Below are 26,170 nucleotides of genomic sequence, written 5' to 3' on the forward strand. Positions count from 1 at the left end.
TACCTGTCTGAAGTACCGAAGCTTCCGAAGGGGGCAAGGAGTACATAGTCCGAGATGTGATTATTTCTTCAACCGCGAGCTGCGGCGTGAGCCCTCGGCGCGGGGTTTGGGCTCTGCCTTTGGTTTGTGCTCGGCCTTTGGTTTGTGCTCGGCCGTTGGTTTGTGCTCGGCCTTGGCCTTCTTGGGTGGTGGCTGCGTGGACGGCGCCGCGACCACCTTTGACGGTGGCTTGGTGTTGGCCTTGTTTGCGGGCTTGGCGTCCTCTGCGCCCGGCTCCTCTGCGCCCGGCTCCTCCTTTGCGCGCTTGCCATTGCCTTTGCCCTTGCCCTTTGCAGGCTCGTCGAACCCTCCGCGTCTGCCCATCTCAACAATAGCGTCATAAGCGGCATCGTCGACGGGTTGCACGCCTGTGTTCAGCTGAATCTCTGCACAACAACTCGCTGAATCCCTCCACAACAACTCACTCAACCGCCCGCGATTAATCAGCGCCATGCCCTGCACGGCCTTGAGCCCCTCTTCGCCTATATACGCGATGCCCTCTGGCGGCGCCATGAGCCCAATGAAGGACTTGACGAGGGCCAGTGTGACGGGGTACGCGAGGCGCTCGATAAACGTCACGCTGACCATGTACCATGTGGGGCTATTTTCATTGCTCTTGGGATCGAAATACGGGTGGTCGCTGTGTGAGCGATGCAGAGAACAACTCACGCATCCCACGCCGTATCTGGGTCAGCAGAGAGGGGAGGGAGAAATAGAGGGAAGTAAGGAGAGAGGGGGGAAGGAGAGGGAAGTAAATAGAGAGGGGGAAAGAGGACACTCACAATCAGGATATCCCTCCTTGCTAATCTCCGCCAGAGCATAAACCCCTACCGTCAACTCGAACTCGTCGCAACAAAGCGCTTACCTGGTACTTTGCAATTACTGTGGTAGAAGAGGACCTTGTGTCAGATCACGCCCTCGCAACCTCCCAACCTCCCAACCGACCTTGTCGCCCAGCTTCATCTTGTCCTTCATGATATTCTTGGCCTCGTGGTTGCGTACGCCTGCGTCAGTAGCCACTAGCCATTACATACCATCCCACGGCGACTCGCTGTTGTCAGCTTCCCTAACCGCACCTACCCCATCGCGACCGAGAACCACCTGCCCCATCTCCTCGAATCCCACCTACCCCATCTCCTCGAAATCGTCGACCGAGAACTGGCATCAGGCCAGTAGCGGGAACCATACCTTGACATCCTTGCCTCTGACGATGCGCGTATCGGGTTCGGCCTTCATAAGCCACGGCATGGTCAATACGACGGATTGAACCTCAGCATTGGTTAGTGGTATGGGAACAACAAACAACTTTCCCACGGTCATCCACGACCTCCACCATCTAAGATTTCCATCCATCCCTCCTTACCATATACACCATGGACCTGAAGCGCAAACACGTCGTGTTTGAGCCGTCCCCGGCGGGGCCAAGCGTGCACCCGGACCGGGCGGCGGTCGTCGATGCCGCCGTCAAAGCGAAGAAACCCAAGGTTAGTCCCGTGAGGCCGTACTGATGCAAGGTGGTGTCCGCCCGGCAGAAGCGGTATAATGCGGCGAGGCAACGGAGGCAGCGCAAGATCAAGGTGGCGAACAAGGCGGCGGCGCCCAAGGTTGGGGCGTGGGAGGGGGAGGTCTCTGAAGGGGAAGGGGAGGTCTCTGAAGGGGAAGGAGAGGGAGACGGAGACGGAGAGGTCGACAGTGAGGTCGAGGCTGAACGCGACGACGTCGCACCAAACGCGGCGGTGGACGAACGCGCGATACGCCAAGCGGAAAAGGCTGCAAAGCGCGACGAGAGGCGGGGGGAGCGCAAGGCGCGGCGTGCGGCTGAACGCGCGTCCAAGGCCGTTGCCAAGCGTTCAGAGGGGGCGGACGAGGCGGACGAGACGACTGGAGAGGGCGCGGACGAAGCGGACGAGACGACTGCAGAGGGCGACGAGACGCAGGTCGATGGTATCCTCTCCGATGGCGATGTCGAGAGCGACGTCGAGAGCCTCAACATCCCCGACCTTCCTGCCCGCCTCTCCCCGCCGCCACTGGAACCGTTCCCGCTCCCGCGCCTGGCCCCGGCGCCAGCCGCCGACGTTCTGAGTCGGCAAGGTCTGCCGACCGGACTGGCCGATGCGTCGTTTATCGACCAATCTCTGCGGATGGCCCTGGGAGACGTTGCGCTTTCCGAACGGATTACCAAGCGCCTGACCGAGTTGGGGGTGGAAGACTTCTTCGCTGTCCAAGCTGCAATCCTCCCACACCTCCTCTCACTGCCCCTCGTGCCTCGTCCATACACCCGGCTGAACGACTTCCTCATCTCCGCCCCGACGGGCAGCGGCAAAACACTCGCATATGCCGTTCCGATCGTACAGGTACTTTCTAAGCGGGTCACTCCGCGGTTGCGCGCACTCGTCGTCCTTCCAACACGCGATCTCGTCGTACAGGTCCGCGAAACGCTCGAGACTCTCGCTAAGGGCACCGGATTACTGGTACGTCCGATCTACACCAAATTGGCTGATTCAGATCGGAAGCGTTACGGGCCAACACTCGTTCGCGCACGAACAGAGTCAACTCGTCTCTCTGGGCGATACGTTGGGTGGTAACTCCAAGCTCGATATCCTCGTCGCTACCCCTGGACGGTTGATGGACCACCTGGCATCCACGCCAAATTTCACTCTCCAGCACCTCCGCTTCCTCGTCATCGACGAGGCCGACCGCCTCCTAAACCAGAGCTTCCAGAACTGGCTCGCACAGGTTCTGGCACACACCCGCCCGCCCACTACCCCAGCGACAGGAGCCCGGGATGCCCATGACGCCGTGGCCGCATCGTGGGCCGTTCCATTGGGTTTGGCGAGTGACGCGTTCGAGGGATCCGAGCCGCCAACCAGCACGTGCCAGAAACTCCTGTTCTCCGCAACTCTCACCCGTGACCCGGCAAAGGTCGCCGCGCTCGACCTGAGCAACCCCCGCTACTTCATCGTCCAATCGCCGACCCATCCTCTGAGTGCGGCGGCGCTCGGAAGCAGTTTCGCCCTTCCTGCCGAACTGGGCGAGAAAGTACTCATCCTGCCGCCTGCCCTCAAGCCGCTCAACCTCATCCACCTCATTCACGACTTCAACGCCACCCCAGCGTTGGTCTTCACGAAGAGTGTCGAGGCCGCGACGCGCCTCGTCAAGCTCCTCGAGTTCTTCGAGGATGCGTACGTCGGCGGAAGCAAGGTTAGTGTACGCGCGTACACGCGCGACATGGCGCCCGCCGAGCGCCGTCGCCTCCTCAAGGACTTTGCGGATGGCAACGTGGATGTCGTGGTCTGCTCCGACCTCGTTGCGCGTGGTATGGACCTGCCTACCGTCGAGCACGTCGTGAGCTACGATGTGCCCCTCGACATGACAAAGTATGTCCACCGCGCGGGACGTACTGCTCGTGCCGGCCGCGCCGGAACAGCCTGGACGCTGGTGGAGAAGCAGGAGGCGTTGCACTTCAAGGCCATGCTCAAGGCGGCCGGGCACGAGCCGCAGGTCAAGAAGGTCAAGGTCAAGGAGGACGAGCTGGCTGGTTACCGCGAGAGCTATGACATTGCCATGGCCCGTCTGCGCGACGAGTACGGACGAGAGTAGTATTAGACATATGATGTACAGGGTATACCTAGTGTGAGTTGGATTGATGCAGATGCACGACAACTCACAAATGCGGGGTGTTGTTCAAGCCATGCACTACTACTCGGTGGCCGCCATCGCGCGGCCCTTTTGGAGGAGCAGGTCCAGGCCCTCACACTTGTGTCCGTTCAGTGTCGCCTCGACCTTGCCCCACGCCTCGCGGAGTGCGTCGGGCGATTCTTCTGCCACGAGCATCAGGCGGAGGCGCTCGATCCCCTGCTGCGCGATTGCGCGGGCGCGCACGCCGTCGTCGACGGCAGAGGGGTCTGGGAGGGCGACGCTGTCAGCGAGCTGCGACATTTCGCTGAACCGTTCCTGGAGGTCGGTCACGATGCTGAGTAGTTGGGGTGTGCGGGTGTTAAGCGCGCTGATGGTGTCGCCAGCGCTGAACAGCTGATGGTGGTGGTTGTAGACGAGTGTGTGGCGGGAGGAATGGAGGCGTCCGATGTCTAGAGTCAGTTGTGTGAGCGTCTTATGACCTGGTCCCGATCGCCATGCTCTCGTCTCCTCCACTCTCCCTTCCCTTCCCTTCCCCCCATTTTCCACCTCCCTCCCTCCCTTCCCTTCCCCCCTCCCCCCCCCCCTCGCTGTCATTCCCCAACTACCCCACTCACCAGTAGCCAAAGTCGAAGTGGTGCTCAACAACTCTGGCAACCCCGCCCTAGCAATGAGCTCCTCGTAATATTCAGCCGGCACGAAATGCGTAGAAGACAAATCCCTCCTCTCGGCCCTAGGGTCCGGACTTGCTCCCCCTGAGCGTGGAGTACCACCTCCCGAGCGAGGCTTGAGTGTGGGCGAAGTGGGAGCAGCGGCGCCCTTGAGGCCGTAGAAGTCACGCAGTTGTTCACGGCGCGCTGCACGCCTGTCGGTGGCTGCGGAACGGGGGGAGAGGACGCGGTCGGGGACGGCGGAGCGAGTCGTCATTGTGGGTGGGTTAGGGAGGGAGGAGGGAAGAAGGAAGAGAGCAAGGAGGAAGGAGGAAGAGTGGAGACGCGTCAAGAAATGGATTGATGGAATGGACGGGTGGAGGTATGACACGTGGAGACCTTGGTGTCCTGCCCCACTCCAGCACCGGGATAGGTCATGGTGAGGATGTCGGTTATCTCGCTTGGAGATTTCGGTCCAGTGGAGTGGGTCAATAGTCACAATGCCCGATCTCCGATTTCGGCTCCGAGACCCAGACTCGTCAATTCCAAGATCCAAGATCCAAGCTCCAGGGTCAGAGCCATGTCATTCATGCGCAGCAGCTTGTTTTCGGTTGTCTTGACATTGGTACAAGCTTCGTACTCCCTGGTAACCTTTAACCCCAGGTTTCCCAGGTTCCCCAGGGAAACCGGGACGTTCGGGATGAATGGGAAGCCAGCAATCCGAGCGGCATGCATGTTGCTACGTTTACGCTTGCCAACGTGACCGCACAGCAACGCCACGCCAGGCGTCAGGTAGACTATGCATACGAGCTACCCCATCCGTCATACATTTCCCGACCTGTACAGCCCAAGCTGATTCACATTCCGACAGCATGGGTTGGCTGGGGAATGCTCGGCGTCACCTTGAATGTTTGTCGTCTTGAAGAGCCAAGAGTCGACGGGAGCGTGTTGGGTGCTGTGTGCTTGGGCAGTGATGGAGTGGTGGTGGGGTGGAGTGGTGGAGGAATGGGTTGAGCGGGGTGAATGAGATGCCCGTCAACCCGCCAAGGTAGGAAGGAGTAGGAGGAAATCGGACGATACCCTACTGACGGGTTTGACTTTAGGGCTTTCTTTAGTTGAGCCCATGAGAGGAGTTTGGTGGCTGTGGTTGTGTGTCACATGAGTCATGGGAATGAATACTGTCATGCTTGGCACCGAGTCAAACATACTCTCCTCTTTTGCAGCACAGGACGGGGAGTGGTCAGGGCTATCAAGGCGTTATTAGATGACTAAGCAGTGGTATAGAGTAGAATATGAGTTAAACAGTTGTACAGCAAGCGCAGCAAATAGATGTTATTCAAGACAGCTAAGATCGAGCTATCGAGACGAGATGCATACGAAAAGAAGACAAAGTAGCGTTGTGTTGCTGTCAAGGTCAAAGTGGCAGTTGTTCGTCAATCCAGTCTTCGCATTACCCTGAGGGTCAGCTGCCAGGAGCTGGTAAGAATAACCAAGTATTCCCTGCTCCTTCCCCTGCCAAGCAAATTGTCTCTCTTCCCCTCCAGGGCTTTATGGATTAAAGCACAGCAGTATGCTCCCACCCGTTGTCAAGCACAGCAATGATTTGAATCTACTCTAATATGAATTCAATATCACATGTCAGGCACCATTATTTGGCGCGTTAACAATAAACGCGTTTCGCCACTCAACCTGTTCTCCTCCTCGTAGTCCAAGATCTGCGCACAAGCCTAGAATCCCCCTTGGATACTTGGGTACAACTACAAAACTCTTCTTCCCACAATCCTCATTCTCTCATTCTTCACTTGTCAACCTCACTTCAACCTCACTCCAACCTCACTCCAACCTCAATCAACAATGATCTCCGCAAGCCGCGTCCACTTCCTCCTCTACGGCGTTGGGTGCTTCTGGTCCCTACTCGTATGGTGTGTCGCCGCCGGCCTCGTGGGCAAGTGGAACAGTATGACCTACTGTGAGTTTCTCTTTCTTTTCACTCCCTCTAACATTAGATGACTCGTACTACAGGTTTGACAGCGCAAATGCCGTACTTGCATGGGGCCTCCTCTTGTGGCTGTACTACACTGCAGCGTATGTCCCTTGCCTTGCCTTGTTTGGATCCACTAACCACCCCCCCAGCCTCGCTGTACTCATGTTCGTGTCACCCGCCAACCCGTTCCTCTCCATCATCGCCGACGTTTGCATCCTCTTCTTCTTCTTCGTCTTTGGTATCGGCTCGGTCGGCTCCCTCTCTTCTGTTGCAGGGGCGTTCCGTGCTTACTCGGGCTACACCGGTGTCTCTAGCTTCGGGAGCCTCGGTAACGCTACCATCGCCCTCGGATGGCTGCTCGTATTCATCGTCCTCGGCACCCTCATCTTCGAGGTGTACTACACCGTCATCAACTATGGCAAGGACATGTCTGTTTGGCGCCAGAGCTTCCACGACCTCACCACTGGTGGTATGCCCCGTGGAGAGAAGCCCCCCGCCGCGCCGCCCGTCAACGTCGCCTCGTCGTCGGCCGTCTAGGTGTCTCGCCAAGAGTCGAGTCTTGTGTCCTGTCGTCTGGTGTCGCCAAGAATGAATACAGTATAATGGGCGTCGAGGTCGTCGAGTGCGTTGGGGGCGTGTAGGAACAAACGTCTACATGTCCATGTACGGGTATATCGATGACGGTGGCGAGTGGCGAGGGCGGGTGGCGTAGAGTAGAGATGAGGTTAGACTGGGGCAAAAATTGACATGGCGCACTGACCACCTAACTGCCATCAGTTGGTATTATCGTGCTGCGCTTCTTGGCAAGCGGCGTGTGGACCGACGTTGTGCTGACCCACATACATGCCATCCCCAACCTCACTCTCATGTAGTAGTGCATCTATACAACGCCGGCTGCGGCCGGTCGTATGCTACTCAGTCTGCGATCCCCAGCCTCCCCAGTCTCCGCGCCGCGTTCTCATCCCCCACCAAGGGCAAGAACGGCTCTATCGCGCGCGGCGTAGCCCCCGGATCGTCGACGCTGCTCCGTTCGCTCGCGCTCGCGCTGGTACTGATCCCACTCGTCGCGCTCGTCCCGCTCGTCCCGCTCGTGTCCCCGCTAACCCGGGCCGAGCTGGCATCACCACTACCCCGCGCCGAGCTGGCATCACCACTATCCCGGGCCGAGCTGAACCCACTCGCCGTCAACAGGCCCTCGTTGCCCATCGGCGCCAGTGCCAGGCCCAAGCTCTGCACGCGCGCCGCCAACCAGCCTGCAAAGCAGGCGCCCATACAGAATGCGGCATAAAAGTCGTTCTCGACCCGCGCCTTGCCTGCCAGGCCCTTGGACTTGAACGACAATGGATTTGGACCGTGTTTCTTCAAATGGGCAAGAAAGCTGGGCAGGCTGAATGGTTTTAGACCCGACAAACTCATGGCTGGCGGAGGGGGGAGGACACCGCCCGAAGTGAAGGACGAGCCGCGCGAGAGGGACGGTCGATGAGGTGTCGAACTTCCCGAAGTTGGCGGGGGGACCAGGGTTTGAAAGTATCGATTTAGAGGGACGAGGAAACGTTCAGTCAGTTGTTGGAAGTGGGTGCGGAGCGCCATGTTGCCTGTTTTGTCTAAGGTTAGTAAAGTTAGACAAGAGATCTCACCATCAAGCTTGCCCGCCGCCACGAGGATTTCAAGCTGCTTCAACAGCGCGCGGTCTTTTTGTACACTGCGCTGGCGCTTGCTGATGAATCCTTCGGGGTTTATCACCCGTTGAGCTCGCTGCTCGCCCTTGAATGGCACAGCGATGACGTTGGGCCAGTGGCTTGCTGCGTTGCGGAAGAAGGGGTTCTGGATTAGCTACATCTCTGACAAAGACTAACAGTCACGCCAACAAGCACACCTGCCTGGGGCTTGTTCGAGTTGACAAGCAACGAAAAGTCGTGGTCGTGGATATGGAGGTATGGCCTAAAGTCTCCTGCCAATGGAATGGGCCGAAGCAGCTCTCGAAGCCACCACACGATCTCGGAGCATGTGCGTGGATCCGACGCGATGACCAATACGGGCTCGGCGAGGACCAAACATTCCCATATACTCCAGAGGTGAGGGAGGAAACTTGCGAATGCGCGTAGTGGTGAACTCGGTGGATGGGAGGCTAGGATCGGATCACAACCCCATCCAACTTGAGGATTGTCCGTTGCGTCGGGGAGCTTGACGGGCAGAACCTCTGAAAGGAGGGGGAGGTCGAGGCGTGCGTCGGGGACTGGATCGGGCCATGTCGCAATGGCCCGACACGCAACTTCGAGGGCCGTGTAGCCGTGTGCGAAGAATGCCGGCGCGAGGTGGGAGAGCACGGCGCTCCAAAGTGCCGGGAAAGGAAGGTGGGTGAGGATGACGACCGATTTCTACATTAGCATTACTATAAGGAGACAACGTACTTGCATGTATCCTCTTGCAATGCCGCGATCCCGGCGTTGTTGGAACCACACAAAGCCGTACATCCACTCTCGGCCTCGCTCGTCCCATTTCCTATACTCGTCCGCGCGGTCCCTCTTCTCCGGAAGAACGGCGTCGCTAAAGCTCTCAGCGGCGGGATTGGGCGATGGGGGTTCGGGAAAGGCCAACGCTGCTGGGTCTGGGGGTACGTGCCGGATCTTGAAGCTGAATTGTATGCTTCCCTCTGTGAATAAAGACGTATCTGGAAAAGACGAGAACGCAACGTTTTCTTTAACGCCAGGTCCCCACCTCCGCCCGCCAGCTCGGCGCTCGACAACAGGACCCCGTTCGAGGTCGAAATTACACACGACAATTTCCTTGACCCACCGCGCCATGCTTGATGCCGTCTCGTCATCAATTAGCGGTGGCGGACGGGGTGACGGTGCCGGCGCAGATATCTCGGGGGCGAGGTACGTCGCCGAGGTGGACGATTGGACCGACTTGGCCGTCAAGTCGATGGAGGGGATGCGGACGTTGAGGGACCGCGAGCGCGTCATTCTCCGCGCATGTAATGGGGAGAGGGGAGATTCCGAGACTTGGCGACGCGGAGTCGGGGTCGTCGTTGGGGTTGGGGTTGGGCTCGGGCTCGGTGACGCAGTTGCACGGTATCCGGTCGTGCTGCGGGCGCGCTCGCCAACGTCGCCGTCTGGGGGACGGTCGAGGCGAGCCGAGCTGCTCCGCACTATGCCAGAGTGCTGTAGGTTGCGTGGAGTTGGCATTGCCGGTCCCGCTGCCAAGGGCCGCTTATCGGGGGGTCGCGAGAGAGAAATGTCGCCGCTGTCGTCGTCGTGCCCGCGGCCGCCGGTGGAAGCCGTGACCGCAGACATGGTGAATGTGATGGATTGGAGCGGCGGCGCAGGATTGATGTCATCCCGTCCCATTTCATTGTAATCAGGGTGGAGGTCAAGGGCATGTCCGATCACTCCACCGCCGTCACTGTGGCAGATGAGTGCAGGAAAACCATCACCACATCAACAGACAACATAAACAAATGGCTAGAAGGGTACATGTGCATGCGACTACAATAGTTGAGATGGACGTCAAGCGGTCAGGCACTGAATCTGGATCTAGGACTATCTAGGATCCACAGGTAGCCACGCCATCCTCGAGGCGCAGGACCTTGCCATTACGCCACGGCACCTCTTCGTCGTAGTGCGAGACGACGACGCACGCCTGCCCAGTCCCAGCCTCCTCCATCTCCTCCCACTCGCGTTTCAGGAGCTCAAAACAGCGGCGCCAGATACCCTCGTCTACGCCCTGTGTCGGCTCGTCCAGAATCAGCAGGGGGGGACGGGCGACGATCGCGCGCAAGAATACAATCAGCGCCTGCTGCGCCGGCGTGTAGTGCGCAAAGTTCCTATTCCCGATTTCCCGAGCCGTCATCTCTGCCGGTTCGCCTGTCCGCGTTGTCGCCAGGTGGGGCTTGAAGAACTCGAGCAGGGCGAGGATGCGTACTTTCTGCTCGTCGGTGATCGGGCGGCGGGAGAAGACGCCCTCGTATCCCGTCGCAATGGCCTGCGCCGCTGTCAACCCCATATTGCGCGGGAAGGCGGCGAAGACCTCTGGCGAGGTGTGGCCAATTAACCGCCGCAGAATGGGGGTAGGTACCATCCGTCTTGGTTGGGAGAAGAGAGTGAGCGCCACCGGCGCGAGGCTGTAGCTCTGCGGATGGTGTCCAAGGATTAGCGACAGGAGCGTCGTCTTGCCAGAGCCTGGACGTCAGTGGCGTATTGTAACGACTCACCATTAGCGCCTTGGAGATGCCACTTGTCGCCGGGCCGGATGACCCAGTCGACGTCCTTGAGAACCGGACGCGTCCCCTCGCCATAGCTCACCGACACATGAGAGAGCTTGACGAGCGGTGCCTCGGAGCTCGTCCGGCTTCCATCAGGCATGTCATCTGGCTGTTCCTTGCGCGCCTGCGCTGCCTTTCGTACATCCCACTGCCGCCGCGTACCGACCCACACCTCGCCCTCGCGCACGTCGACCACATTCGTAATCCAGCGAGGCAGGTCCTCCTCCCTATCCCTCAGCACGAGGACAACCCGCGCCTCGTTCTCGGTGATATTGATCGAGCCGAGCACGTCATCCACAACCAGGCGGCTCTGGGCGTCCAGCCCAGCCATAGGTTCTTCAAGCAACATCATAGCCGGCTTGGTCATGAGGGCGGTTGCGATGCGAGCGCGCCGTGTCTGCCCACTCGAGAGGGCAATATAAGGCATGTCCACGAGGTGATGCATGCCGAGCATGGTCATGGCCTCGAACACGTTCTTGCTCGCCTGCGCGCTCGGTCCGAAACTCATCTCCAGCCGCTGCCGCACCGTCATCTTGTCCTCTTCTTGCAACGCCCCATACCTGGCAGTGTAGTCTGTAAACTCGCCCGTGGTTGAAGGCTTGGCGAAGGCGAGGTACTGCACGGGTTTCCACGCTTCCTTGTCAATCGCGGCAGATGGGGTGTGCTTGGCGTTGACCGGTAGTGGGCCTGGCGGTGGTGTGTTGGGCGCGATCCGATGCCGGCCAAGCACAGTCTGGTGTGGTGTCAGTTGTATCTAGCAAGATACTCACCTCAACCGCAAGCCTCCTACCCGGCGCATCGCCCACAATCGCCCACCCCTCCTCGCCGCCCTCGTTGATCCTCCACCCGCCTTCGGGGAAGCGGAGGAGCGCCTCCTTGTCCTCGACCTTGGCTGTGCCGAAAGGAAGCACCCGGGCGGAAGGCGGAACGCGAACAAGTGGGATAGACTTGATGGGCCCGCCGTGTGCACCGCCTGCGCGCCGCGTGAAATGGCCAAGGACGCCTGTACGGAACATTGTGTTTGAAGCAACTCGTAACTGGTTGGCCGAAATCCGGTCATTTCAACGACGTACGGGCGAGCTCAGCGGGAGAGTGACAGCTAGGTCCTGTTGACGTCCCTTGCATGCCTCGCATACCCTTCTGCTTCTGTGTCTCTGCTCGTGACGGAGCGAGAGTGTGCTGTACTGGTGCGCTGGCATGCACTCTTCACTCTTCAAGTTGACAGCAGAAGCGATGCGAGCAACGCAAGCAGTCGTTCAGGAGTCATTCAGGCTGCTACGTGTGACCAAACAACGAACAAGGCGAACCAACCGGATCTCCGCTGTTCCGCTGCGGAGTCTCCTCAATACTCGGTACAAACTGCTTCACCCACCTCACCTTCTGTCACTCACTCACTCACTCACTCACAATGCCCTTCCCTCTCGAAGTGTGCATTGACTCTTTGGACGCCGCACTCGCGTAAGTCCACCCCGTATGTACCCCGGGTGTAGCTGACCTCAGTGCGGCGCCCCACCTCCGCCCCGGCGACCGCTTCGAAGTGTGCAGCTCGCTGCTGGCTGGTGAGTCCTTCCCAACCAACTTGCAGGATGAAGAGCTGATACAAGGCGGTGGACTTACTCCAAGTATGGGCCTCGTCCTCATGCTAAGAGAACTGATGCCCGAGATTAAGCTCATGGTGTGTCACCTCACGTCACCTCGCGTCACCCTCCGAGTGTCTTGTTTTTTCAGCCGCTCACACCAGGTCATGATCCGACCGCGGCCCGGCTCGTTCGTCTATACTCCAGCCGAGGTCGACGTCATGCTGGAGGACATTCGGGCGGTCAAAGTCTCGGGGGCGCACGGTATCGTCTTTGGCTGTCTACTGCGCGACGGCAACGTGGACGTCGCAACCGCAAAGAGGTGAGCATCTCCGTTTACCAGCCCCACTCTTATGAGCTGACGCCAGGCTCGCCAAAGCCGCCCACCCGCTACCCGTTACCTTCCACCGCGCGTTCGACGTCACCCCTGACTGGCACGCGGCCCTGGAAGATATCGCCAACATTCCAGGCATCACCCGTATCCTCACCAGGTACGTTTCCTTGCCCAGCTAATCAGGAGATGCAAGTTGACAGTAGCGGACACATGGCAACTGCTCTCGACGGTGCGGCCGAGCTCCGCCAGCTGGCCAATTTTGCGCCGGCCCACCTCTCCATCCTCCCCGCGTCCGGAATCAACGCCATTACTTTACCCCGTGTTCTACAAATTGTGCCATTACACGAGGCCCACTTATCCGCCGGTGGGATCTATACGCCGCCGACAGACCCCACGGGTGCGCGTGGCGAAGTGCTAGGGTTTGGGCGGAGCGAGTGGCGTCTCGACCCGGCCAAGCTCGCTGCCGTGCGTGACTGGGTCGACAAGAACACCTAGACCACCTTGCATTGAAACACACCGAGTCCGCTGGTAGAGCACCATAGTTACATAGACAGAGAGACATGTGATACAGTACATACATTTGAGGTTAAAAGGACGGTTTCTTTGGCAGACCAGCAAGGCCGGCCTGGAACCGCTCGACGGCTGCGTTGCTACTGCGGGCGAGTGGGAGAGAGCGGTTGCTAGAGTCTTTGGCGGGAGAGCGATCGCGACTGTGTGGTTCGCGCGAGGAGCGCTCCCGGCGAGATGAGTCTCGAGGGAAGCGGTCGCGCCGGCGCGAATCGTCATCGCGGCGCGGGGACCGGTCGCGACTTGGCGGCTCCTCACGCATCTCGTATCGACGAGGAGAGCGATCGCGACTTGGCGTCTCGTCACGGTATCGCGGAGACTCGTCGCGCCGTGGTGAGCGATCGCGAACGCGACTGCGTGGTGGTCCATCGCGACATGGGGTATACCGATCATGGCGCCTTGGTGACGCCTCGAGTCGCGGCTTGAGTGCGTCCATTGCAGCCACGGGTTTGGGAGGCAACCCGGCCGGTCCAGCACGTCCAGCGCGTCCATGCACAGGGCTATGTGGCCGGGACATGCTGTCATCTGGGCTTGCGACTTGCGGCGTATCCCCTCCTTCTTGTACCTGGTCTTCCTCCCCCATCCCCTCCCCTAGCTCACGCCGAATCTCAGCCTCTAGCTCGTCCGCCGCCACGCGCTCCGGCGTCGGCGACCGGTCTGGCCGATTCCGCAGGACCGCGAGCTTGGCCTCCATCACAGCGATTTGGGCATCCGTACTGCCGTCAGCTGATCCCGTCTAGAGAGCCGACGTACCTCTGCGGTTTGCGCGCCTTGAGCAGGCTCAGACTCGTCGGCTTGATCTCGGTCCGGCGCTTGAAAGGCTGTGGTTGCCCGTCGTCGACTGGGGCGGCGTTCGCGTACGTCACGACTAGCTTGCGGCCGCGCAGGAGGCGGTCGTGTAGCTTGACGAGGGCTTTGACTGCGTCCTGGGATCAGCCTCCCACCCCCCCACCCCACTCACATCCTTGCTCTCGTACTCGACAAACGCGTACCCCCGCGGCTTGCCCTTCTGCGGCCCGCTGTGGTGCATCATCAAGTCAAGCTTGGATATCTTGCCATACTTGCTGAACACCTGGACGAGGGTATATTCGTCAACCGACGGCGCGAGGTTGCCCACAAACAGGCGATCGGGCTTGCCAGAAGTTGCCATTAAGAGATTAGAAGAGTTGCAAGTGAGGAATGCAGAGGTTCAATCAACGGTTGATCGCTGTTGGAATATTTGGTTCCGCTCGGTGAGTGACGTTGCCCGTACCAGTGACTCTCCGCTCAATCCGCACCGCACGTTCTCTTCTCTTCATCCTCTCCATCGCCATCATCGCGCGCTCGCGCTCTAAAGACATGGACTGGTAAGTTGACCCACCTCCTTCCCAATGGCCCCGTTCTCTTTCGGGAACAACAACAACTCCCACCCCGACGCCCGCTCACACCAGCCTCGACGAACCACTCCACCTCGAGATCCTCAGCGCGCTCGCGTCCAACCTCGCGCGCGACGGACACGAGGATAACCTCTCCGTCATCTCGGATGGGCTTCCAAACGTTGCGCCACCCGTGGACGAGGACGACGCCTGGTCCAACTTTGAGATCAACCACGCCATCTCGTACGCGCATTATGTCACGTCCCTTCCTCCCACTTCGGCATACCTTCCCACCGCATTGCCCGAACTGCGGCGCCTGCTTGCTGGTCTCGTCGCACAGGGTGCTCCCGAGGCAGGGAGCAGCTCGGGCGTGGCGCCAGGTACGAGCGATGCGTACGCGCTCCTTCTCGACGCCCTGCTCAAGGCCATCTTCTGGGTCGGATGGAGCGTCGATGGCCTCGCAGGAGAGGCAGGTACGGTCGTCGCCCAGCTCCTCGAGAACACGGGCAAACTCATGCCGACGTCGCCGATTTTCGCCGGCGTCATCGTCTCAGCCGTCCACACCGTCCTGTCTCACGTGCCGCTCCCAGCCCTCCCCTCACCCGTGACAGCACACCTTCTCTCCGCTGTCGTCGCCATCGGGCAGCCAGCTGCTGTAAACAACGCCGTTCAGGAGGGCGCGCGGAGCTACACCCCAGCTTTCAACACCGCGCCGCATCCCGCAACCCCGGCTGGCGCCGCGCTCCTCGTCACGGAGATCGCAAACATTGTGCTCGCGCGCGCTCTCTCGCCCGTGACTGAGGTCGACCAGGCTGCATTCGCGAACGGAACCTACACCATATCCAAGGAGGACAACCTCGCCTCGCCCGTATGGAAGAGCCAGACCCAAGCACTCCTCGCCGACCCCGTGGAGGACGACCAGCTCTCCGAACTTGCTGAGGGCGTCGAGGCGCTCGATGTTGCCAACAAGTTCGCCCTGCTGTGGTGGACCGAGCTCATGGAGCCGGAGGGCTCGGGCTTCGCCGGCACCTCGAACATGTTTGGCGCTCACGACTCCGACGACGACGTGTACATGACTGTCGCTGTACTGCACCTTCTCAACCTACTGGGCTTGCACAACCACATCACCGAAGCGCCCCAGGTGGCGCGGCTCAAGAACATCCTCTCGGAGCAGTCGACGATATCCGACGCGCGTGTGCTGCAGGCTGCCTTTGTCTGTCTCGCGATCATGGTGCGCAATTTCCCCGAGCTAGGCTCAGGTCTCGTTCACCACCTCCGCCGTTTACTTATGAGCCCGTTACCCGCACTGGAGAGCGAGTTTAACGGCTCGGGCATGGAGCTATCCCCCACCATCTGCGCCGCGTCCACAGCACTCGCAACGTGCATCGAGATGTCACCAAACGACGACGCCATCTCGTCTACACTGTACTCACTCCTCGGTGTGCTCAACCACGGTACGACTATCGGGCCTGGCGCTATGTCGGTGAGATCCATGCCCAACAGCGACTACCCCAAGAGCTTCGCCTCGGGCAAGCGCTCCGACGAGCAGCGCCAGCTCATCAGCACGACGGCTGTTGAGATTGCAGCTCGCTTAGCTCTTGACACGGGTCGCGAAGACATCATTCACCTCGCCATCTCGATGCTCCTCCAGCGCCTGCGTGGCGTCGACATTGCCACCGAGTCGGCAATCGTCACGAACCTCGTCCCTCTCGCCTTAGCGAGTTCGGACGCCGATCTCGTCGAAGTGTACCGCGCTTTCTCGCAAATCTCGCGCTCGTCACACCCGGAGGATCCCCGAATGTCCGCCAACGCCGTGTTAGCCGCCCAGACCCGTCTCGCGAAGGGCCTCGGTAACCGCCTGAATGACGCCGACGGGTACCTCTCCGAGCTCCTCACGCTCTTTGCGGACAAGGGCACACAGACTCAGATGCTGAGCATCTCGAGCACGCATGGCAACGTCAAGGAGAAGTACGCACTGATGCGTGCCGACAGCGCGAAGCGCGCGAGCGACACCAAGGCTCAGCTCGCGGCTCTGCTTCTGCCCATCGCCGAGCTTTTGTCACACCCAACATACCATCCCGACCACAACGCATCGACCGAGACGGTGTCGCAGTTCCGCAACATGTGGCTGCTATGTGTGGCGTTCGGCCTGAGTTCGCGGAACGGCAAGTCGATCCTATCCGAGCATGAGGAAAACGCCCTCTCTGTCATCGCGAGCAAGACGCCTGCGCTGTACCAAGAGCAGAACACGGACTTTGTCGGCAGTGACCTCGAGTACAACACGATCCTGCGCAAGGACTTTGCTCAGTCGGTAAGCTAGACGAACCCGCACCAGAGCTGACATCAGATCAACAGCCGCATGCGCCAGACGCTCACAGAGATGCTACCGTCTACCAAACACACGTCTGACATTCGCAACATGTCGACGCCGCAGCTCACGCTGCTCATCGCGATCAACGACCTCGAGGAAATGCGCACCATGCACCTCCAGCCGTCGGTCACGCTGCGGTACTTTATGAACGACTCCGTGAACAAGAGCGCAATGTTCGGTCCGCTCACGGGTATCTCAACGAGACTCACCAGCGTCTTCCTGCGGCAGCTGAGCATGCGCGCCGTGCAGCACTCGATGCCGCCGTCTGTGAGCGAAGAGGTGCGCAAGATCTTTGTTCTCTGCACCCATCGTATGCCCCAGGTGCGCGAGGCAGCGCTGCACGTGGCTAGGCAGGTCATCGAGACGTTCTCAGCGCTCATGTGCGATCGCAAGGTCGTGTTCACGCTGCTGGAAATCCTCACCCTCATGCGCCGCTCTTGCGAGATGCAGTACACGGACGAGTACTCGCCTGTTCACGATTTCCGCTCGGACAAGCTCGACCTCGTCCTCGTGCTCACGGACGATTACGCCGTGCGCAACGATATCACGACGCAGCTGTACAGCGTTGCGCAGCGGTGGCTCACGCTCGCCATCTCGCGTGCGCCGCTTGAGGTGCAGTCGACGTTGCAGTCGTACCTCAACGAGTCGCGCGACGTGCTGCTCATCGACAGCGTTGAGATGGGAGCCGGCCTCGCGCTGCACTTCTCCAAGGCCATCTCTAGACTTGATCGGCAGGAGACGATGATGCCGGTTATCGGCGGCTGGCAGTCGGACTGCTCGAACCTCGTCGTGAGCCAGTACGCCGCCAAGAACTACTACGACGGCGAGCTCAGCGGTGCGCGCCATATTCTCCGCGAGGGCCTGCAGTCGCTGCAGAAAGACGCGCCGGCGACTACCTCGAACAAGGAGCGCCTTGCGTTCAAGTCTCAGATGGCCGACGCTATCAACAAGGTGCACACCAAGGATGCGCTGTCGATCGTCGAGATGCGTCGCCTGCTTCTCCGAGCCGTTTCCGTGCTCATCGCATCGCCGAACATGGACGCCGACATTCTTCACTGCCTCGTCGAGCTGCCCATGGCCGTGTTCACGCCTCTTGCGATCGCCGCAGGCATCGATGCTTGGACGTGGCTCGTCCGTCAGCGCTCCGAGGCCGAGATCGCGCTCATGGGTGAGATCTCGGCAGGGTGGCTCAGCACCATCCGCGAGCACAAGGGCCTGTTCAGCAGCAGCATGAACTACCACGACCCGTTCGAGACACCGATCGAGTACACGCCCAGCGACAAGAAGACCATGGACGTCGAGAAGAAGAAGGCCGACCGGCTGCTGCGCCCTCACCTCCTCCTGCTGCAGGTGCTGTCATCGCAGTTCCAGGCGGTCAAGTACAGTGAGGCTGGGATCATGATCTCGCTTGCGCGTCTCATGATGCGGTCGCTCGGCGCGGCCGACCACATGAGCACGCACCCTCTCTCGCGTGAGGTCCGCTTCACCCTGCTGCTCTTTGGTTTCCAGATCCTGGCGAGCAGCAAGACTGAGGCATTGCTCGAGCTGCGTTTCCGCGACTTACTATTCAAAGCGGCGTTTTCGTGGTTTGCCATCCGCCCGCAGTGGTCGTTCGGCAGCGACCGCATCCAGATCGGTGCGGAAATCAAGCTGCTGCAAGACTTTATGGACGCGGTGACCAAGGACACGATCCGCGGCGACCACGTCACGACGTCGCTGCGGGATCGCGACGCGGCGTGGCTCATTCCCGGTACGAAGTCGCTACAGGACTACACCGCGATGCACCGCGACCGCGTGCGGCTCATGCAGCTATTCGTTGAGAATGAGATCCATCGCCTCAATGTGTGGTACAATCCCGCCAATGACAAGGGACGCAATCTCGTCACGGGAAACACCGTCGAGTCGGCTGTCTCGGCCGAAGAGTGGTCCAGCCTCGTCCGCAAGGCGTGGAGACAAAACCCCGCAATGGCCGTGCACATGGCCGAGCGGTTCAAGAACACGACTACCGTCGTGCCCGAGCTTGTCAAGCTCATCCGCGCGGACCCGAGAGTAGTCCTACACGTGCCCGAGGCGCTCCAGTTCTTCCTCGGTGACAAGCTCGAGCCGTCTATGCGCCGGGGCCTGCACTGGCTCCTGATCTGGGACAAGGTTCCGCCCATCGAAGCGCTCAACTACTTCCAGCCGCGATACGGAAACGATCCGATCATCCTACAGTACGCGATGCGTGTGCTCGAGGAGCACCCAGTCGACCTGACATTCTTCTTTGTCCCACAGGTCGTGCAGGCGTTGCGTGCGGACCCGCTAGGCTACGTCGCGCGGTTCATCTTTGAGACGTCTAAGATTTCGCAGCTCTTCTGCCATCAGATCATCTGGAACATGAAGGCGAACATGTACAAGGACGACAATGGCGAAGAGCCCGACTCGCTCAAGCCGACGCTCGAGGGCATGGTCGACAGAATCGTTGCAAGCCTCAGTGGCAAAGCCCAGGAATTCTACAACCGCGAGTTTGGGTTCTTCGGCGAGGTGACGAGTATCTCGGGCAAGCTCAAGCCGTACATCAAGAAGACCAAGCCTGAGAAGAAGGCCAAGATTGACGAGGAGATGGCCAAGATCAAGCTAGAAGTCGGCGTGTATCTCCCCTCCAACCCCGATGGTGTAGTCGTGGACTTGGACCGCAAGTCTGGCCGACCGCTCCAATCCCATGCCAAGGCGCCGTTCATGGCGACGTTCAAGGTGCGCAAGGAACGTATCGACCTGGACGCAGAGGACGATGCGCCCAAGGTCACGTACGATGTGTGGCAGTCAGCCATCTTCAAGGTCGGCGACGACTGCCGGCAGGACGTCCTTGCACTCCAACTCATTGCCATGTTCAAAAACGTGTTCACCCAGCTCGGCCTGACGCTGTACCTCTTCCCGTACCGCGTGACGGCCACTGCGCCGGGATGCGGTGTGATCGACGTGGTGCCGAATGCGACTTCGCGTGACGAAATGGGCCGCGCGCAGATCAACGACCTCGTCGAGTACTTTGTGGACAAGTACGGCGGTGTCGACACGGTGTCCTTCCAGCGCGCACGCCTCAACTTTATCCAGAGCATGGCGGCGTACTCTGTTGCGTGCTACATCCTGCAGATCAAGGATAGGCACAACGGCAACATTATGATTGACGGCGAAGGCCACATTGTCCATATCGACTTTGGCTTCCTCTTTGACATTGGGCCTGGCGGGATCAAGTTTGAGGCTGGCTCGTTCAAGCTGAACAAGGAGATGGTGGCGCTCATGGGCGGCGGCGATAGCCAGGGGTTCCGAATGTTCACCGAATTGACGGTCAAGGCGTTCCTTGCCATCCGGCCGCACGCGGACCAGCTCGTCGACACGGTCGCGCTTATGCTCGGTACGGGCCTGCCGTCGTTCAAGGGCGAGGGGACGATCAAGCGTTTGCGTGACCGCTTTGCACTGCATCTCAACGAGCGCGGTGCGAGCGAGTACATGCTCGGTGTGATCCACAATGCGTTCCAGAACATGCGGTCGGACATCTACGACGGCTTCCAGAAGTACCAGAATGGTATTCCGTACTAGGCAAGGCAAGGTCGCGAAGCGGTGACGCTCTGAGCTTGTTTAGAATCTTGTAATTGTACATGCATCTGTCTATCGCCTCTACCGCCCAACCAACACCCTCGCCTACTTGCGCATGAGGAGATAAACGTTCTCGCCAACAGTAACTCCCGCCAGGTGGCGGAAACTACCGCGCAGCGCCATGAGCAGACCGCCAAACGAGATATATGCCGTCGTCTGGTTATCGCCGCGCACACTATCGTCAAACTTGTACACCTTGCCCTGGCAGACATAGTCGTAGTCGTTGGCCAGTCCCTGGTCTTCGGCCCGCCACAGCTCGCGCTTAATCTTACGCGGCGCGTCCCCGTCCCCGTCCCCTTCCTCAGCGACGTCGTCTTCGGGCTTGAGCGACCGTGCGAGGAGAAGCGAGAACACTTCATCCTTTTGCAGCGGATACAGCTCGATGGCAATATCGAGGTGGAGCTGCATCCCCATATCGCGCGACTCGGCCTTGATGCGCGACACGCGGTCGAACTTTTTCCCGTCCTCATCCACGGCCTAGCGTCAGCGAATGTGCGCATCGCATCGGCAAATCCAAAACCCACCAGCACCGTGAATCGGTCCTCGAAGATGACGTTTGGGCGGTCGTCGTTCATCGTGTGTAGATGTAGAGTATCGTGGATGCCGAGTCGTTGGATTGTTGTTGCGTTAATGCGGGGGTGGAAATCTTGGTACTTATTCGAGCCCCAATTAGCCAAACCCGTCTTTTTACGCCGCGCCGTCGTTGCTCTCCATCTACTTTGCCGCGCCGTCCATCCTCTCCATCTACTCGATACAATCACGCCGAGCGCTTAAGCCCCTTCCTCCACCGTATCCACCATGTCTCACGGCGACCATACCCGCGACCCATGGTGCGTTGTTTTTTCTTTTTCTGATTCCTTGATCCTAGGTCGTCTATGGATCTGGACCCATTGAGCAAACACTAACCCCAGCCCCTGGGTCATCCTCAACGACTTTGGCGGCGCGTTCTCAATGGGCGCGATTGGCGGTGGTATTTGGCACGGCATCAAGGGCGCCAGGAATAGCCCCAAGGTGCGTGATCCCAGCTGAGTGATGAGGAAGGGTGACAGATGTATCCGGCGAGCGGGGAACAAGGCGGCAGCGCAGTCGTGGACCTGTTGGCGCGATGCCGTGAGGGTGAACGGCGTTGCCGAGGGGTGACGGCGCTCTGCTCTCATCTCCCTCCCATATCCCCATCCCCCACCCCTCCCCTCCATCCCACCCTCCCACCTTCCCCCCATACCACCCTCCACCTCGCTTCGCCTCCCTCCCGTCCTCCAACCCCCCCCCACCCCCACCTCCCCCCCGCCTCGCTGTGCAGCGCTAACCTCAGGGCGAGCGTCTCGCCGGCTCTCTGTCCGCCATCAAGGCGCGTGCCCCCGTCCTCGGTGGCAACTTTGGTATCTGGGGTGGTCTCTTTGCATCCTATGACTGTGCCGTCAAGGGGTACCGCCAGAAGGAGGACCCTTGGAATGCCATCATTGCCGGTTTCTGCGTCGGTGGTACCCTTGCCTTCCGCGGTAAGTAGCGGCTGTCGTGGGTGACGGTGCGAGCTTCGCTTGCTGTGAATCAGCTCGCCACGCACGCCCGACACCCAGCCCTGTTCCATATACGACTCGCTGACCCCAGGCGGACCAAAGGCGGCGCTGGGCGGTGCCATTGGTTGTGGTATCCTTCTCGGCGTATTCGAGGGCGTCGGTGTGCTCATGTCGCGCGCGTTTGCGCAGCCTGTCCCAGCGATGCAATTGCCAGAGCAGGCCGCACAGCCCGCGCTCGCGTAAGCTTAGACCCGTTTGTACATGTACACTGGATTCCCCATGGCATGCCGCCAGCTCATACACCTCTCTGCATGATGCATACGTGATGGACTAGTGGTAGTGGCAAGGCGGGAAAATTCCGTGGCCCCGCTCTGTAGCCGAATGTTCCATTAGCCCAGTTTGCCAAAGTTGCGTCACAACTTTCCAACCAGAGTGGAGGGAGATGACTGACGTAGTCACCGGCTCCCCTTAGCCTGGTTTGTTGTCTTTTATCACTTCATCACTCATCACTCGCCATGCTCAAGTCAAGGATGGTCCTACGGCGTCTCTGCCGCGTCCCTCTCGCCGCGTCTTGCAGGCCAGCTCTCCCTCTTCGTTTCCCTATCTCCATCACATCTCCCTCCTCTTCCTCATTCTCTACCTCTCCCCATCTCTTCAACAGCCCCACCCGCCCCTGCCCCTCCTGCGGCGCCGCCATCCCCATCCCCGCCTCTCCCTGCCCTTCCTGCGCCGCCCTCATCCCCATCCCCCGCGGCCTCTCCCTCCATTCCCTCCTGGGTTTATCCGACCCCATCCTCTCGCCCGAGGACATGGGCCATCACCCCATTGGCGACTATGACATCGCCGCAGAACTCGCATCACTCCCGGCGCACGGGTACGACCTGGACCCGCGGTCGCTGCGCCTCGAAATGCTGCGCAGGCAGGCTAGTCTCCATCCAGACCGGAATCGGGATGATGAGGATATGGCAGCGGCTCTGAGTGGCCGGATTAATAAGGCTTATGAAGTGCTCGCGAATCCACAGACTAGGGCAGAGTATATTGTCAGTCGCCCCTATCTCAAAGTCAAGTCACGCTGATGCCAGCTCGAACAGTTCGGGCTCGACACTAAAGAAACGGACCACCTGACGGACCACGACCTCCTCATGGAGATCCTGGATGCGCGCGAGACACTCGAGGACGCGACGCCCGAGGAGGTCGAGGAGCTGCGTGTTGACAACCAGGGTGAGTGGGGGGAGGAGGGAGGGAAGGACGGCGGAGGGAGCACCGCGAGGCCTCGACCAAGAAGCAGTGACAGCCACCAAGAAATCCACAATCCCCCGCACAGCTGACCCCAGCAAAAGCCGACGACGTCGCTCGCCAGATCAAGGAAGCGCTGTCCAAGGACCCTCCGCAGTTGCACGAGGCCAAGCAGCTCGCTGTGGAGCTCAAGTACTGGGTTGGGCTGGAACATGCGGCCCGCGAGCGTCTGTAGGTTGTAGCAGAATGCAGTGTGTACAAGTCGGCCACGTGATGTGAACAGCGCTGTGACAGGTGAGGACATGGTGAGGAATCTGACGGTGAGGATTTTGCTGGATTCTGGTCATTTCACGTGCGCAGTGCCGTTCAGATGACGGGTTGGACACTGCCGCGAGTACGAGTACCGTCGGATGTATAGAGAACGCCATGAAGCGCGCTTGCGCCAGCTTGTGATATGCTTCATGGTAATACAACAGTACACGCAAGTGTGCAAGTGTGCAAGTGCAAGTGTACAACTCTAATGAATAAATATACAGACGGAGAGGAATGCCAGCTTGACTTGGGCTTGCTCGTTCCTCCCTCCGGCTATGCTATCGCAGCGCGGCCGCGATCCGGGCGCGGTGCTCGCGATCCCGCCGCTCCTGCTCCGCCCACTTAATCTTGGCCTTCTTGCTCGGCTCAGTCTTGGCATCATGTCTCTTGCCTGCGCCCTGCAACCGCGCGCGTTCAATCTCGGCATAGGAATGCGACACTCGCTTTTCGGCCGGAATACGACCCAGGCCGAGGCGGTTGAACTTGAGTGCAGTCGCAATTGGGGCCGTCCGTCCCGGGCCGTGCTTGATCTCTTCTTCATCTTGTTCATCCTCAGAGTCCTCAGAGTCCGCCGTGAGGTCGACCACGCCGGTTTCTGGACTGGGCCTTGGGGCCTGTGCCGTTACCTCATCCTCTGTCCATCCTTCGGGGCGGCCGAGGCCGCCGCCGGCCCATCCCAGTGCGGCCAGGCGAGAGAAACCGACGTTCTCGGGACCGAGAACGTACCGTGGTATTGGGGGTGGTGCGGGTTTCGCTGTGTCAATGTTTAGCATTGAGCCAATGGAGGCGGTGGATGGTTTTGGTGTAGGGTGCTTGGGGGCCGAGGCTAGCGCGCGCCGGATGAACCATTCAGAGCGGTGGACGCGGATCGGGGCTGACGGCGCCGCAGCTGGGGTAGATGGTCGAGCATATGTGCGTGCCGGCCCAGAGGCCTTGTGATCTGGGTCCTCTGTCGGGGCCGGGCTCGCCCTTGCACTCGCCGACAGGGAGCGATACCAGTCGGCGACGGCTGCGCCGTCGTCCCCCACCTTGTTTTCCTTCAAACCCTCCTCGACATCAACGCCAAAGCCATCGAGCACGCTGCGACCAAGATCGTCATAACTGCTTTCGGCGAGCACGAAGACTGGTGGTCCCTTGCGTCCCCCGTGGCCGGCGGGGTTGATGTTCCACTCCTTCCATGCGGCCCAGTCGTTCCGCTCCCTCCATGCGGCCCAGTCGCGCGGTGCCGCCTCTTGGGGCTGTGGAATGTGCGAGCGAATGTACGCTGGTGGAGCGAGGAATCCCAGTCCGCGCCGTGAGGGTCCGGACCGCTCGTCGCGCTCGTCGTCCTCCATTCGATGAGATGAGTGATGAGCAAGAAAGCAAGACAGAGCTGGAGCTGAACTGAGTTGGGTGGCGACTTTGGCTGCCGCGGAAGCAATTTGTACTATCGGAGCCTGCTAAACCTGTTAAATGAATGTTGTGTTTGTTTACCAGCCATCCTAATAACCATTCTAACATTCAAACAATGTGCCAGTTAGTCGACTAGTCAAGAAGCCAATAGCAACCCTTGCGTCATGATTCTACTCTACCTACAGAGGGAATCAAGTGAGATCTGAGCCTAAACTCTTGTCAACAACACTTGCTCTTGTCGTCTTTCCCACTCTCCCTCCACTAAATCACACAATGGGCGCCGTCCTCTCCCTCCCCTTCTTTCGGCGACGCACCCGTCGTCGCCGCGCCCCAGTCTCCACACCCATCAGCCATCCCCGTCCCCTCCTCCGTCGCGAAGACGTCGACAAGACGGACGAGATCCAGCTCGACCTCGTCCCCAAGACGCACCACTCGACATCACTAGCGTCGATGGGTTCGCGTATTGTTCGCTCAGCCAGTGCGAGTTCGCGAACATCCCGACGGACCCGCCGCAGGCCAGGCGAGTTGGGTCAGGAAACCATTCCCGAAGTCCTCGAACCCAAGGAACTGAGCATCCCCAGTCTCTCGTCGGCCACGGCATCGGACAGCTCGTGCTCGTCCAAGCCGCCACTTGAAGTCGCCCCACTCCCAATCTCACTCCCTCTCCCTCTCCCGATACAGGCACCCCGAGTGGGGTCGTCCGTGGTCGGGTCCAAGCAAAGGCGCCGTCGGGCATCGATCCGCCGCGCAAGTACCGCTACGCGACGCACAAGCTCGAAACGCCGCATCGAGAGTGGATGGGACATGATCCGCCGCGATGAGGCGGACGGGTGGGCACCAGCAGCAGGCCGCGCTGGCGGTAAACGCGTGCGCCTGGCGTGGCCGGGGGCGTGAGCGACCGTGAGCGACCGTGAGAGCCGGTGATCCGTGAGGCTAAATTGTGGGGGTTGGTCTGATCTCAGAATAGGCCCTGCTTGCTTCTCGAGAGTTTTCTGCTCGCACCACTTGGACCAGTTTGACCACTCGCATCACTCGCAACGCGCACACTCCTTCGAGAAGAAGGCGAGACTGCAACCCCGAAATCGGGTGGACTGGGCTCAAGGCGGGCCCCCGAGGCCCCAGCGCCACACCCAGTCCCCAACCACACCAACACCCAATCCCCAACCGCTGTCCCTCCCTGACATTCCGCGACTTGTAGGATCGATGTACTGTTTGTATCCGAGTTGGTGGGTGGCTTTGTCAGGCGGGTTGTGTGTGTGATGATGAGATGAGATGAGCGCCACACTATCGCGTCCCGAGTGGA

General features: G+C 59.9%; 13 protein-coding genes across 13 annotated transcripts; 6 read left to right on the forward strand and 7 right to left on the reverse strand.

Annotated features, from left to right (window-relative positions):
- Positions 1-60: 60 nt before the first annotated feature.
- Positions 61-1,287, reverse strand: CcaverHIS019_0306150 (uncharacterized protein; the record flags this gene model as incomplete). The annotated part of the gene is made up of 9 exons (XM_060599081.1): positions 61-407; positions 465-640; positions 709-724; positions 822-866; positions 905-938; positions 985-1,043; positions 1,074-1,090; positions 1,169-1,197; positions 1,228-1,287. The coding sequence occupies 9 exons, from the start codon at positions 1,285-1,287 to the stop codon at positions 61-63; spliced, it is 783 nt and encodes a 260-aa protein (XP_060455810.1).
- Positions 1,288-1,412: 125 nt separating this feature from the next.
- Positions 1,413-3,639, forward strand: DBP6 (uncharacterized protein; the record flags this gene model as incomplete). Its single annotated transcript, XM_060599082.1, has 4 exons — positions 1,413-1,523; positions 1,554-1,664; positions 1,725-2,510; positions 2,545-3,639. 4 exons carry the CDS (start codon positions 1,413-1,415, stop codon positions 3,637-3,639), a joined length of 2,103 nt encoding a protein of 700 aa, XP_060455811.1.
- Positions 3,640-3,738: 99 nt separating this feature from the next.
- Positions 3,739-4,602, reverse strand: CcaverHIS019_0306170 (uncharacterized protein; the record flags this gene model as incomplete). The annotated part of the gene is made up of 2 exons (XM_060599083.1): positions 3,739-4,127; positions 4,293-4,602. The coding sequence occupies 2 exons, from the start codon at positions 4,600-4,602 to the stop codon at positions 3,739-3,741; spliced, it is 699 nt and encodes a 232-aa protein (XP_060455812.1).
- A 1,577-nt stretch (positions 4,603-6,179) lies between these two features.
- Positions 6,180-6,846, forward strand: CcaverHIS019_0306180 (uncharacterized protein; the record flags this gene model as incomplete). Its single annotated transcript, XM_060599084.1, has 3 exons — positions 6,180-6,294; positions 6,332-6,410; positions 6,459-6,846. The coding sequence occupies 3 exons, from the start codon at positions 6,180-6,182 to the stop codon at positions 6,844-6,846; spliced, it is 582 nt and encodes a 193-aa protein (XP_060455813.1).
- A 378-nt stretch (positions 6,847-7,224) lies between these two features.
- On the reverse strand, positions 7,225-9,605 carry CcaverHIS019_0306190 (uncharacterized protein; the record flags this gene model as incomplete). The annotated part of the gene is made up of 4 exons (XM_060599085.1): positions 7,225-7,913; positions 7,947-8,133; positions 8,166-8,687; positions 8,721-9,605. 4 exons carry the CDS (start codon positions 9,603-9,605, stop codon positions 7,225-7,227), a joined length of 2,283 nt encoding a protein of 760 aa, XP_060455814.1.
- A 250-nt stretch (positions 9,606-9,855) lies between these two features.
- Positions 9,856-11,589, reverse strand: CcaverHIS019_0306200 (uncharacterized protein; the record flags this gene model as incomplete). The annotated part of the gene is made up of 3 exons (XM_060599086.1): positions 9,856-10,490; positions 10,523-11,306; positions 11,344-11,589. 3 exons carry the CDS (start codon positions 11,587-11,589, stop codon positions 9,856-9,858), a joined length of 1,665 nt encoding a protein of 554 aa, XP_060455815.1.
- Positions 11,590-11,981: 392 nt separating this feature from the next.
- On the forward strand, positions 11,982-12,979 carry CcaverHIS019_0306210 (uncharacterized protein; the record flags this gene model as incomplete). Its single annotated transcript, XM_060599087.1, has 6 exons — positions 11,982-12,031; positions 12,074-12,132; positions 12,178-12,248; positions 12,315-12,472; positions 12,519-12,641; positions 12,688-12,979. The coding sequence occupies 6 exons, from the start codon at positions 11,982-11,984 to the stop codon at positions 12,977-12,979; spliced, it is 753 nt and encodes a 250-aa protein (XP_060455816.1).
- Positions 12,980-13,070: 91 nt separating this feature from the next.
- Positions 13,071-14,201, reverse strand: CcaverHIS019_0306220 (uncharacterized protein; the record flags this gene model as incomplete). The annotated part of the gene is made up of 3 exons (XM_060599088.1): positions 13,071-13,767; positions 13,805-13,977; positions 14,013-14,201. 3 exons carry the CDS (start codon positions 14,199-14,201, stop codon positions 13,071-13,073), a joined length of 1,059 nt encoding a protein of 352 aa, XP_060455817.1.
- A 188-nt stretch (positions 14,202-14,389) lies between these two features.
- STT4 (uncharacterized protein) lies at positions 14,390-20,353 on the forward strand (the record flags this gene model as incomplete). Its single annotated transcript, XM_060599090.1, has 3 exons — positions 14,390-14,397; positions 14,482-16,717; positions 16,754-20,353. 3 exons carry the CDS (start codon positions 14,390-14,392, stop codon positions 20,351-20,353), a joined length of 5,844 nt encoding a protein of 1,947 aa, XP_060455818.1.
- Positions 20,354-20,455: 102 nt separating this feature from the next.
- On the reverse strand, positions 20,456-20,985 carry RPB8 (uncharacterized protein; the record flags this gene model as incomplete). Its single annotated transcript, XM_060599091.1, has 2 exons — positions 20,456-20,887; positions 20,935-20,985. The coding sequence occupies 2 exons, from the start codon at positions 20,983-20,985 to the stop codon at positions 20,456-20,458; spliced, it is 483 nt and encodes a 160-aa protein (XP_060455819.1).
- Positions 20,986-21,208: 223 nt separating this feature from the next.
- TIM17 (uncharacterized protein) lies at positions 21,209-23,398 on the forward strand (the record flags this gene model as incomplete). The annotated part of the gene is made up of 7 exons (XM_060599092.1): positions 21,209-21,240; positions 21,322-21,421; positions 21,723-21,909; positions 22,019-22,166; positions 22,589-22,967; positions 23,010-23,148; positions 23,262-23,398. 7 exons carry the CDS (start codon positions 21,209-21,211, stop codon positions 23,396-23,398), a joined length of 1,122 nt encoding a protein of 373 aa, XP_060455820.1.
- A 355-nt stretch (positions 23,399-23,753) lies between these two features.
- CcaverHIS019_0306260 (uncharacterized protein) lies at positions 23,754-24,809 on the reverse strand (the record flags this gene model as incomplete). The annotated part of the gene is made up of 1 exon (XM_060599093.1): positions 23,754-24,809. One exon carries the CDS (start codon positions 24,807-24,809, stop codon positions 23,754-23,756), a length of 1,056 nt encoding a protein of 351 aa, XP_060455821.1.
- A 331-nt stretch (positions 24,810-25,140) lies between these two features.
- On the forward strand, positions 25,141-25,761 carry CcaverHIS019_0306270 (uncharacterized protein; the record flags this gene model as incomplete). Its single annotated transcript, XM_060599094.1, has 1 exon — positions 25,141-25,761. One exon carries the CDS (start codon positions 25,141-25,143, stop codon positions 25,759-25,761), a length of 621 nt encoding a protein of 206 aa, XP_060455822.1.
- Positions 25,762-26,170: the final 409 nt, after the last annotated feature.

Source organism: Cutaneotrichosporon cavernicola, assembly GCF_030864355.1.
Source record: "Cutaneotrichosporon cavernicola HIS019 DNA, chromosome: 3".
NCBI lineage: Eukaryota > Fungi > Basidiomycota > Tremellomycetes > Trichosporonales > Trichosporonaceae > Cutaneotrichosporon > Cutaneotrichosporon cavernicola.